At 41.5% G+C, this 13,020-nt stretch overlaps 1 protein-coding gene across 5 annotated transcripts in view; it reads left to right on the forward strand.

Annotated features, from left to right (window-relative positions):
* Positions 1–13,020, forward strand: part of PDE8A (phosphodiesterase 8A) — a 399,353-nt gene that overhangs the window by 300,907 nt on the left and 85,426 nt on the right. For all 5 annotated transcript variants that reach the window (XM_029575868.1, XM_029575867.1, XM_029575869.1 and 2 more), the window contains exons 6-8: positions 2,200–2,288; positions 6,362–6,440; positions 8,464–8,601. In XM_029575868.1, coding sequence (XP_029431728.1) covers positions 2,200–2,288; positions 6,362–6,440; positions 8,464–8,601 — 306 coding nt within the window. The remainder of the gene's footprint in view (positions 1–2,199; positions 2,289–6,361; positions 6,441–8,463; positions 8,602–13,020) is intronic.

Below are 13,020 nucleotides of genomic sequence, written 5' to 3' on the forward strand. Positions count from 1 at the left end.
GGGAATTGTCAAACGAGGCATTCTAGCTCATAGTAGACTGCTCAAGCCTTCCGTTTCTAGACCTGCTGGTGACATCTCACAAGACGAAGGTTCTTCGCTTCTTCATTTGCAGGAGAGATAAAAAGTCGTTGGTTATCAAAGCCGTCATGCAGGAGTGGTCAGAGGACAAGCTCCTATATGTCTTTCCCCCGTGGCACATATTGGGCAGAATGATTCGGAGAATCGAGAGTCACACAGGGATGGTACTTCTGGTGGCACCAGATTGGCCCAGGAGGCCGTGGTATGCAGATTTGCGAAGGCTTCTGGTGGACCCTCCTATCCATTTACCAGTTCACAGGAATTTCCTGCGACAGGGGCCTGTTCTTCACGAAGATCCGATTCAATTTTGTCTTATGGTATGGCCCTTGAAAAGACTCAGATGCTGAAGATTGGATATTCCACTGTGGTGATTGCCATCTTACTACAATCGAGAAAGTTTTCCACTTCCTTTAACCTAAGTGCAGGTTTGGCGAGTGTTTGAAATTGCTTTGAGAATCAAGGGATTCTGCCTCGTTCGGTTAAGATCCCGCTTATTTTGGAAATTTTGCAGGATGGATTGAGAAAAGGATTGGCCCTTAATCTATTGAAGGTACAGGTGGCGGCTCTTGCCTGTTTCCATGATCAGGTGAATGGTGGACTCTTGTCGGCTCATTCAGATGTGGCTCATTTCTTAAAAGGGGTGAAGCATCTTCATCCTCTCCTGCGGTTGCCAGTACCCTTGTGGAGTCTTAATCTGGTTTTGGATTTCCTGGCAGGTCCCATCTTTTGACCACTGCATAGCCTTTCCTTGAGGTTTCTTATGTTAAAAACTGTGTTTCTTAAGGCAATTTGTTCTGCACATAGAGTCTCGTAACTGCAGGCATTGTCTTGCCGGGAGCTGTTTCTGAGAGTGACTTCAGGAGCGATCCAGTTGTGTACTGTTCCATCTTTTTTGCCAAAGGTAGTCTCGGATTTTCACTTGAATCAGTCAATTTCCTACCCAACTTTGGACAGGGAGAGAGATTGGATGAATATTGCCTGTTACGATCCTTGGATATCAAGAGGTATTTAGAGGTTTTTGTACCTCTCAGGAAGACAGACTGGCTGTTTATACTCCATGGAGGGAGTAAACAGAGTGAGTCTGCATCGCAGGCTACAATAGCCCGCTGAATTAAGAAGGTAGTCATGACAGTGTATGTGGATGCTGAGCAGCTATTGCCTAGTCAGTTTAGGGCTCATTCCACTAGGGCTCAGGCAGTGTCATGGGCAGAGATTAGATTACTGTCTCCCATCAAGATTTGCCGAACTGCAATGTGGTCCTCATTACATACCTTTTCCAGGCATTACCACCTGGATGTGCAGGCCCGGGCGGATGCAGCCTTCGCACGTGCGGTATTGGTTGCACTTGCGGGATGCAAGCAGCCTCCCGCCCTGTTCGGGAGTAGCTTTGGGACATCCCACTGGTCGTGGATCCACCTATCCGAATGCTAAGAAAGGAGAAATTACTACTTACCTGATAATTTCCTTTTCTTTAAGAAGGAAAGGTAGATTCACCTTCCCGCCTTCAGCTCCCAAATGTTGATGCTATTGTTCTCCTGCCTGGCTGTGTGTTCCATGGGTTACTGGTAAGTATCAATCCAATCCCTAGACTAGTGTTATTACACTTCTTGTCTGAGCTCAGTGGTTTCCTGTTAGTTGAGTGCTGGAGTGGCTGTCTGTTAATAATCAAGTTTTTGTTAGTTTTTCCACAATTGGCTTTTGCAGAGAATACTGGCAGACTGATGTCACTGCAGGGGCATATGTACTGTGATGTCAGCTTTGCTCCATTTCCATCTGCTGGTAGAGGTACATAACCACTGGTTGTGGATCCACCTATCCTCCTTAAATAAAAGGAAATGATCAGGTAAGTAGTAATTTCTCCTTAGATATTTTTTTAATATATGTGCCATATGTTTTCTCTTTTGTTCAAATGTACAGCTATATTTTTACTATAAAGTGTAGTGCAACTCCTTGTAATTTGAGATTTTGAAATTTCTATTTTGGTGGTTTACCACCATTCTTCACATACTTATGCATTTGTTGTAGTTGGTTCATCTTTTTTCTGTTTCTTTTGATGAAGCTATGCAAATGGTATACTTTCATGGATACATAGCTGACATATTTTCTATTTCTGTATTATAGAGATACATAGAGAATTCTAATATCATGGCTTGTTACAATGAGCTGATACAGCTGGAATTTGGAGAGGTACTAGCACGATTCAAACTTAGGTAATGTTCTATATTTGAAGAAAATATCAGAGTAATATTTAAAATATTTTTAGGTATATTTGAATGTTTTTGAACATTAGTAAATGAACAATGATGAAACCTCATCAATTAAAATCATTGGTAGATTCTTCTTAAACTTTATCTCCATGGAATAGCAGCTCTTCTCTTATTCATAAAGTGTAATTGAGCAGTTGACATCTGTTTTGTTTTTTTGTTTAAAATGTATCTTGGAGCTTTTTTTTTGTTTGTTCTAAATATTCAAACTTTTTAGCATGGTTCATTGTCTTTGTGATGCTTTCAAAGCAAATAGAAAAGAGAAATTAATTATACCATTTATTTTCACTAATGATGAAACTATTTTTAAACCAATGATCACGTATACCTAAGCCATAAGTTATCTTTGTGTTTTTCTAACTCTGAGACTTTATTTTTTGATATGAACAATCTCATTTAATAACTGCTGTACCTTACTGTTCATGATCACAATATTCAATAAAAATAAATATCCATTTCTGATATGATAAACACACTGGGGCAGATTTTCAAAGGGTTACGCGCGTAACCCCCGAAAAGCTGCCCCATCCACCCTCTGCGCACACCAAGCCTATCTTGCATAGGCTCGGCGGCGCACGGAAGCCCTGGGACGCGCGTAAGTCCCGGGGCTTTCCTGAGGAGGCATGTCGCGGCCAGCGCGTCATCGGGGGCGTTCCGGGGGCGGGGCTGCGGGCGTGGTTCCGGCCCGGGGGCGTGGCCGCAGCCGGCCAGCGCACACAAGTTACGCCTGCCTCGGGCAGGTAGGGGGAGAATTAGTTAGGGCTGGAGAGTGGGTTAGATAGGGGAAAGGAGGGGAAGGTGGAGGGGGCCGGAAGGAAAGTGCCCTCCGAGGCGCGCATGTTGTAAAATCGGGAGTAGATTTGTTCGCGCTGGGTTGCGCAAAAAAATCTACTCCCGTGCGCACCTTTTAAAATATCCCCATAATGTGAACCAATCCACTCCAGGTATGTAATTTTTTAGTCATTGACAAAACCACTATTAAAAAAAATCCCAGACATTACTATTGCTGCTACTCTTGTTGCCAGCTATGCAGAATTGAGGGAAGTAATTTACCTTTTTGGAATTAGTTCTCCCACACACTAATTCAGTTCATGCATAAAACTTGGCAAAGAATCAAACTGATAAAATAAAGATATCCTGGAGGAATGAGTGTTTTATGAGCATGCCTCTCTTTTCAGAAGAATAATTTGAACTAATTTCTTAATTTTTGCCATATTTCTTCTGAATATGGCTATTGCTGTTAAAGGTTTGGTGTTTTTTTTTTTTTACTTTTCACATTTCTATCAAGATTAACTATTTCTACAACAAACTCAAAATCAGTTTTCTTTTAAATTAGGTTGGGGGGTTTTTTGTTTGTTTTTTTAGCACTTTTTCCCCTAGGAAAATAAAAAGATTATATATTTCCTTTGGGGTAGATTTTAAAAAGCATTTACTCGAGCAAAACTGGCTTTTGCTCGAGTAAATACACTTTACTCAAGTAAGTGGGCTTTTCAAAATTGCTACAATATATGCCATTGAATTGTCCATAGGATTTACTCAAGTAAGTGCACTTTACTCGAGTAAATAGCTTTTGAAAATTGCTACGATAGTATGTCACATTTACATGCGTAACTCCTTTGAAAATGACCCCCTTTGTGTACACATCTCCTGAACCATTCAATCTACAGTAAACCTCATTTTCAGGATGAGTATATCCATATAAAAAATACAAATACAAATGCTTGCCATCAAACTTGGGCCAGATCCATAAGTTTTCAGGGAAAAAATTATTTCCATTTCTACCTTAAATATACATATACTTATCCTGAAACCATTATTTTGTTTTATAGCTTTTATATAGATATGCCTATCCTGAAAATGTGGTTGCAGTAGGTAGAATGGTTCAGGAGAAAATATGTACAAAGACAGAGACAAAACAAATATATAAGCAATATTTTTAAGAAAAAGGTATAAATTAAATAAATAACCCTAATAGATCTTGCTCAACATTGAAAAAAATAAAACAAAAAAAAAAATGGGCATCAATTTTTGCATCCAAAAGAATTTCTCAGCTCACCTAGCATCTGTAGACTTTCTCCTGAAAAATGTTTGTAAAATTAGAATTCCTATATATTGAGACCAAGAAAATCTGATTCCCAAAAGGTCTTACATAAGCTGTCACTTTAATTCTGAACTGGGATTGTGTCCTGAGAGTAGGGTTGATCTTGGGGGCTGCAATGATTCAGGGCAGGAAGCCTGCTGGGCCTGGAGTGATTTAGCCCCAGCAGGCTTCTGTTAATGGCGCTTAACACTTCCTCCCCAGAGATATTGAAGAGAAGGGAGGAAAGTGGGTACTGTACTTTCTGGCCTGGTGCAGATGTATATACATACAGCCCCCTGTGGCTCCTGCCTACCAGCACTCTCAAGGAATGGAAAGTGATGTTAGATGTTGGGGGCAAGGCTCCTTCAGAAAGCTCTAATTGGTCTCCCTACCCCAAGGACAACCCTGTCCAGGGTAATGAATGGGATTGGGTTTAAACTTGTAACATATTTTACAAGAAGTAGTAAAAGCCCATCCAATGACGGACACATATTGTCAAGTATAGGAAGTGTGTAATTGAGTTGTTTGGTAGCAGAGTCTGCAGGCTGAGCTTGGGTGTAATGTGTGGTAGCAGAGAGGGAATTGGACAGTTCAGAAAGAGAGAGGCAGAGCTGGAGAGTGCAGCCAGAGAGCGGGGTGGAGCTTAATTTCTATTTGTGGTAGTAGACAATGAAATGGACAATCAGAGAGTGAGGGGCAAAGCTGGAGAGTACAAGGAGAGAGAGGGGTGGAGCTGAATTTCTGTATGGAGAGAAAGAGGAGCAGGAAGACCTTGTGAGACTGGAAAATTGGGCATCGAAATGGCAGATGAAATTTAATATGGATAAGTGCAAGATGATGCATATAGGGAAAAATAACCCATGCTATAGTTACACATATTAGGTGCTACCACCCAAGAAAGAGATCTAGGCGTCATAGTGGATAACACATTGAAATCGTCGGTACAGTGTGCTGCGGCAGTCAAAAAAGCAAACAGAATGTTGGGAATTATTAGAAAGGGAATGGTGAATAAAACGGAAAATGTCATAATGCCTCTGTATCGCTCCATGGTGAGACCGCACCTTGAATATGTGTACAATTCTGGTCGCCACATTTCAAAAAAGATATAACTGCGATGGAGAAGGTACAGAGAAGGGCGACCAAAATGATAAAGGGGATGGAACAGCTCCCCTATGTGGAAAGACTAAAGAGATTAGGACTTTTCAACTTGGAGAAGAGACGGCTGAGGGGGGATATGATAGAGGTGTTTAAAATCATGAGAGGTCTAGAACGGGTAGATGTGAATCAGTTATTTACTCTTTCAGATAATAGAAAGACTAGGGGGCACTCCATGAAGTTACCATGTGGCACATTTAAAACTAATCGGAGAAAGTTCTTTTTCTTACAATTAACTCTGGAATTTGTTGCCAGAGGATGTGGTTAGTGCAATTAGTATAGCTGTGTGTAAAAAAGGATTGGATAAGTTCTTGGAGGATAAGTCCATTACCTGCTATTAATTAAGTTGACTTTGAAAATAGCCACTGCTATTACTAGCAACAGTAACATGGCATAGACTTAATTTTTGGGTACTTGCCAGGTTCTTATAGCCTGGATTGGCCACTGTTGGAAACAGGATGCTGGCTTGATGGACCCTTGGTCTGATCCAGTATGGAATGTGCTTATGTTCTTAGTTGGAGAGGAGAGGAGCTCAATTTGCATACCAACGATATAGGGACCAAGCAACTTTCCTCTTTATTATAGTTAGATTATAGTTTTAGTTTTTTTAAAATAAAGCACGTATGAATTGCTCTGCAATTCTTCTTCCTTTTTTTTCTATTTACTTGTTTCTATATGAAAGCATTTTTTTAAATTTCATACTCACCTAGTTAGAAGTTTTGCAGTTTTGAAAGGCTAATATGTTGGTTCTGATACTAAGTTGGTTTTGTTTTCTGTTCTCAAGGGCTTGCAATTCATTATTTACTGCATTAGAGAAAAGTCAAGATGCCATTGAAATCTCAAGTGAAGATCACATAATACAGGTATACTATAATTAAGAGTATTAAAAGTAAATACAATAATATTTAAGTAAAATCTCTAACATAAGTTGGAACCTGATCATTACATACATCCTTACAGAAATCATTTAGAAACCAGAAAAGTAAAATATATTGATTCAGATTTTTTTCCATCTCCCAAGTAGTCTCTATGTAGAGATTATAAACCAGCCAAGAACGTTTGAACTGTGCTTTTCTAGCCACAATCAGAAAAATGCCCTATTGTTTTCACCATTTCTTTCTGTCCTTCTATAGGCATGAATTGGAGGCACTTTCTGATAGATTTAAATGAAATTTGATGGAGAGCTGGAATTGCAGTAAGTCTTTCCTATCAAATTTAATTTAAATCAAGTCAACAGTGTCATTGATACATGCACCAAGGAAGTAGGGCCAGACTAGACAGAATAACAGCACATGGGCTGGTAAGTTTGATGGGCAGAACGTAGAGCTCTGACACATTTTGCCTCGCCACCCCACCTCTATACTCCTTATCCCACTGATCCCTTTTGCTGCCCTTCTGCATCTGTAGTTCATTTCCACTTTCTGCCTTACCTCATGACTCTGGTGGCAGCGAGTTGAGTAACCATAGGGTCTGAGTGATCGTGCTTAAAGACCCCCACCTCCCACACAGAAGCCTGGAGGGAGCAGGGCTACTGTGATACCCTTGCTGAATCCCTACTCTCACTCAGGCCACTGAGTTTCCCGGATCGCCCCTGGAGCCCTTTTTAAATAATGGGGTTACATTTGCTATCCTCCAGTCTTCAGGTATAATGGATGATTTTAATGATAGGTTACAAATTTTTACTAATAGGTCTGAAATTTCATTTTTTAGTTCCTTCAGAACTCTGGGGTGTATACCATCCAGTCCAGGTGATTTACTACTCTTCAGTTTGTCAATCAGGTCTACCACATCTTCTAGTTTCACCGTGGTTTGATTCAGTCCATCTGAATCATTACCCATGAAAACCTTTTCCAGTATGGGTACCTCCCCAACATCCTCTTCAGTAAACACAGAAGCAAAGAAATCATTTAATCTTTCCACGATGGCCTTACCTTCTCTAAGTGCCCCTTTAACCCCTCGATCATCTAACGGTCCAACTGACTCCCTCACAGGCTTTATTTTTAAAAGTTTTTAACTGTGAGTTTTTGCCTCTACGGCCAACTTTTTTGTAAAAAAAAACCCAAAAATACATAAAAAATAACTACACCTCAGAGGTGCATTTATTTTCCTTTAGTCCCAGGGATTTGAAGCTTCATACAGCAACTTGATATTGCCTTAAAGAGGCTTCCTGACCATGTGAGTTCTTCCCCTCTTCCCCCCTGCAAATGTCACCAAAATGACCTGGAGGTCCACATGGCAAAAGAACGCTGGCGTGCTGAGGGGCAGGAGCACTTGGGGTTCATATCTGCTCTCAGAAGACCACCTCTATATGGAGTAAGTTCAGGGGACCTTTGGGGCAACTTTTCAGACATAGGGGCAGGATTTGAAGAGGCATGGCTTATTTACTCCCTCAACTCTACTATATTTATGCCTCACAAGGGACTGGTATAGTTGCGGTTGGGTGGCCCACTGGCCCACCAGGCCACTCTTGTTATACACTGGGGAAGAGAAGAACCACTGGACAACCAGTTAATTTCAGTGACACTCGGGGCAGGCGAGAGGGGGAGATCTTGCACAGACCCCAAAGCTGTATGGCCAGAAGCCTCTTCAAGGCCATATCTCATTGTGCATGGATTCCAGGTCAGGTTTATGCTTTTTGCCATGGCAATGTGTGAATATGTCTCATTAGCCTCCTTAGGATAATTACATGCAAATGGGCCTCTGACAAGCAATAAATACTCAGATTAGTTCTTTGGCCTCATAGTGTGTTTGAATTAATGAAAACTAATGCAGAAAAATAAGCCGCTATGTTTTTAGCTGTGTGACAGATTGATATTAGTATGATATTTTAGTTTTAACATTATCTTAAATGTGAAGTTTTTTTATTATAATCTTTTTTTTTCACAGTATGTAAATCCTTCTTTTGAAACAATAACGGGTTATCAAAAAGATGAACTTATAGGAAAAGAAGTAACAGAAGTGCCTATAAATGAAAAAAATTCTGATTTCCTAGATACTATTAATTCCAGCATAAAAACAGGAAAGGTAAGTAACTAAATTGTTTTAAGGAAGGGTTGAGTTCGCTAGTGAAATGCCACAAGAGGAGAACAAGAAAAAGAAGTACTGTATCTTTATTCAACTGAAGTGTAGCATTATCTCAGAACAATGCATGGTATCTGATACCTTCTGACTGCAGATTTTTACAAAATGTTGGTTTCTGAGTATGTCCTTCCTTTTATTTAAGAATGTTATATACATAGGAAAGGCAATAGAAACTCTTTTTCTCTTATTTTTTTACAAAATCCATATTTTCTTAATGTAAATTAAGCTTGTGAATCTTCTGCATATATGTGATTCATCCGTGGTACATGGTAGATTCTTACCCATAGCTGATTTTTGCATTGCTCATTTAAATTATATACAGTATATATTCTAATTTAGCCAATTCCATTATAGACAGAGTATATAATGAGGAGTAGTTTGTGTGGTTCCTCTAAAGGAATTTTAGTATTCTTTTTATTGAATTTTAATGTACACCAAATTTTATAGAAACCCATAAATATATGAATTACTTTATTTTCGAATACTATGTAAGAAAAAGCTGGTTAATCCATAAAATTTGCTATAAGAACTCTGCAAGAAGACATGCTGTATTTATAGAAGATATGTAATGTTTTTCATGAACATACATTTAATTTAGGTTTAAGAAAAAGAAAGGGCTTTAATAAAAGAATAGAGGAGACTTGTGAAAGTTAGTAGATTGGTGAGCAGTATATAGGGGGAAAAACATAGAAACCAGAATGATGAGTAACTTCCAGTGTCAAAAAGTAGTTATTAGGGCTTAACATATGGCATGAAACATAAGACCTGTAGTATTCTTATATCTAGCTAGTTTTCCCATTTCTCCTACCTACTTCAATACCAAAGAAACTTGATGGCAGAAAAAGACTGCATGGCCTATCTAGTCTGCCCTACTTATTTAATTTTACCCCTGTGTGTATCCCATGCTTTCTTAAATTCAGATACTGTTTTTGTTTCCACCACTTCCCATGGGAGGGTGTTTATTTATTTATTTTAAAACTCTTCTATACCGTTGTTAAGTTAATTCACCATCACAACGGTTTACAAAAAGGAAAAACTTTAATTGGTGTAGATTACAAATTATACATGTGCCATCATAGAATCCACTACATCTCTGTAAAGAAATATTTTCTAAGATTACTCTTGATTCTACCCCCTTTCATCATCATCCCATGACTCATTCTAGAGCCTTCTATAAATTGAAACCTTGGTGGTATTTAAATGGCTATTAAATCTCCCCTATCTCGCCTTTCCTCTAGGGTATACATGTTTAGATCTTTTAATTCTATTCCCATATACTTTAAAACGATGACCACTGACCATTTTAGTAGCCACCTTCTGAATGGATGCCAACTGGTTTATATATTTTTGAAGGTATAGTCTCCTGAATGATACACAGTATTCCAAATGAGGTCTCATCAAGGATCTATAAAGGGACAATTTGCCTCCGTTTTTCTGCTGACCATGCCTCTCTGTTGGGTCCGTCGCTGCTCAATGCCCTCACTCCGCCCTTTTTACCTCTGTGGCAACTCCCTCCGGGTCTGATGGACGGTTAGCTGCCACGGCATCTTCATGCAGTCTCTCTCCAGCGTCCCCGGACCGGCATGACGACGCGGATCCGCCATGTTTCTGATGACGTAGGGCGCGCGCTCCGATTGATGTACCAGCAAGGGCGCGGAACCTCGCGGGCGTCCCCTGAGATGACGTAATCCGCTTCCAATATAAAAGGTCTCAGTATTTGCTAACGAATCAAGTTAGCAAGGACAAGGATTCGGAATCGCATATGGGATTCGTCCAAGCTCCTCTGCCTCCTTGGACTTACCAGGGGTACCCGCTCCTCGGGGGCCTCGCTCTCTTTTCTTCATTTCAGTTTACAGATAGGAACCGGTACTCGCTCCTCGAAAGCCAATGTTCCTAAACACTCTGAAGATTCTCTACTGCCTGGAAGCGATCGCAGATACAGATAATTGTAAGTTACCATCGTTCTCTCAGAGCTTTCCCTGGAACTAGGTACTCGCTTCTCGAGGACCTAACCCTTTCCAGCTACTGAGCTTCTTTAAGACCTTATGTGAGTTTTGTCATCTAGTTCTGGCTATGAACACAGCATACCCTGTCTACTCACTATCTATAGTTTCTCTACAGCTCAGCAATCCTGGGATCACTGTTCCAGTTCCTAAGGGACTTCAGCCCTGCCGGACATATCATCTCACTACTGCCACCTCTGGTGGTTCTACTAACCTGTCTAATAAAAAAAACCATCTGTGTCTGTCTCCATACCCAAGCCTAGCCGGTGGTCCCTCTCAGGATATCCTCCTGGGGGCGCTGCCATCGGCCCAAGGACCCACCTATCTACTTTCCTTTACAGCCGAGTGCTCTCTTCAAGCACTCCGCTGATAACAGATTGCTAACTCCTCACGGAGTCTCTAACTCCTCCCTTCTACAGGAGTCATAACAAGATCGCTAACTCCTCCTACCAATCAGGAGTCTTCAGCAACAGATCAATAACAGATTGCTAACTCCTCCCCCATCAGGAGTCTTCAGCATCAGATTTATAACACTCTCCCTATGCAGCCAAGCATTTATCTGGCTTTTGTCATCGCATTATCCATCTGTTTGGCTACTTTGAGTTCATCAGATGTGATCACCCCCAGATCTTGCTCTTCTTTCATGCTTAGAAGAATTTCACCCCAATAAAGAATTTTACCTCAGTACTATATGTGCATGTAAATCTATCTCATGCATATTCATTGAGGATATCCTGAAAACCTGGCCTGTTTGTGGCACTTGAGGACTGGAGTTTGCCATCACTGCCCTAGATCATTCCTCAAGCTTCACTAGATAACTCCTCATATTTTCCATACCTTCTTGGCTGTCTACCATATTGGAGATTTTATCATCAGCAAGGAGACAAACATTTCCCAATATTACTCACAAAATTGTTGAAAACTAGTCCAGGGACCGATCCCTGAAGCACACTGCTAGTAACATCTCCCTCAGAGTGAACTCCATTTACCAGTATTCCTTGTTTCATCCTACTCAGTTTCCAACCTAGTCTGTCACACTAGGGCCCATACCAAGGGCCCTCATTTTATTTATAAGTCGCCATGTCAGAGGCCTTACTGAAATCCAAGTACACTACATCTAACGCTGTTCCTATATCCTATTCTTTGGTCACCCAATCAAAGAAATTGATCATATTTGTCTGTCAATGTCTACCTCTGGTAAAAACATGCTGCCTCACATCTTGCAATACATTGGACTCCAGAAACTCATTATCCTCTGTTTTAGCAGTGATTTCATTAATTCGATCAGTACAGAGGTCAGACTAACTGGTTTGTGGTTCCCAGTCTCCTCCTTATTTTTATGACTAAGAGCCCCATTCACCTGTCTCCAATCCTCTGGAGCTACTCCCGACTCTAAAGCAACATTGAAAAGATCAACCAGAGGAGACCAGGAAAGGGAGAGAGTGACTGACCGGAGAGCATGTCTGTGGAGGAGACCGGAGGCCAGTCGGGAGTGGAGAGATCCGGGAATGCAGACGAGGTGGGCCAAGGACACGCTCCCTGAGAGACATCACCAGCGTGCGACATTGGAGGAGGCTTAAAAATCGCCTCCCCAACCCCTTTCCTCAGGAGACCAGGAAAGGGAGAGAGTGACTGCCCGGAGAGCATGTCTGTGGAGGAGAACAGAGGCCAGTCAGGGCTGGAGAGATCCGGGAATGCAGATGAGGTAGGCCAAGGACACGCTTCCTGAGAGACATCACCAGCGTGTGACATCGGAGGAGTCTTAAAAATTGCCTCCCCAACCCCTTTCCTCAGGAGACCAGGAAAGGGAGAGAGTGACTGACCTGAGACCGTGTCTGTGGAGGAGATCGGAGGCCAGTTGGGGCTGGAGAAATCTGGGAATGCCGACGAGTTGGGCCGAGGACATGCCCCCTGAGACATCTCCCTACTGGGGATTGCTTCATGCGACGTCGGAGGAGGTTTAAAAATTGCCTCCCTGCGGCGTGCAGCCGCCACTGGTGTGTCACCGAAGCCACATGCGCCAAAGGGGCGCGCGGCTTTTTTTTTTAACATCCAGAATATTTCAACTAAGAAGCTCTTTCTACTCTTCTTGTCTCCACCCGGGGGAATTAGAGGCTGTACTTTTTGTTTCTTTTTTGGAATTCCCTCTCAAAAGTTATGCCTTACTCTGCCCGTCAACGTGGGGCTAGAGAGAGAGGCTTACAATTGAAAGTACACTAGTGAGTCCGGTGTTGGGCCCAATGGATGCCCACATCAGAAGGGGAGTCACAATGCCAGGTGAAACGTCACTTGGAGGGGTGCAAGAAGGCAATGCAGCTCTTCGTGACTTGGAGATCTCATTGTCCCCGGATTATAGAGC

Source organism: Rhinatrema bivittatum, chromosome 13 (genome assembly GCF_901001135.1).
Source record: "Rhinatrema bivittatum chromosome 13, aRhiBiv1.1, whole genome shotgun sequence".
Taxonomy (NCBI): Eukaryota; Metazoa; Chordata; class Amphibia; order Gymnophiona; family Rhinatrematidae; genus Rhinatrema; species Rhinatrema bivittatum.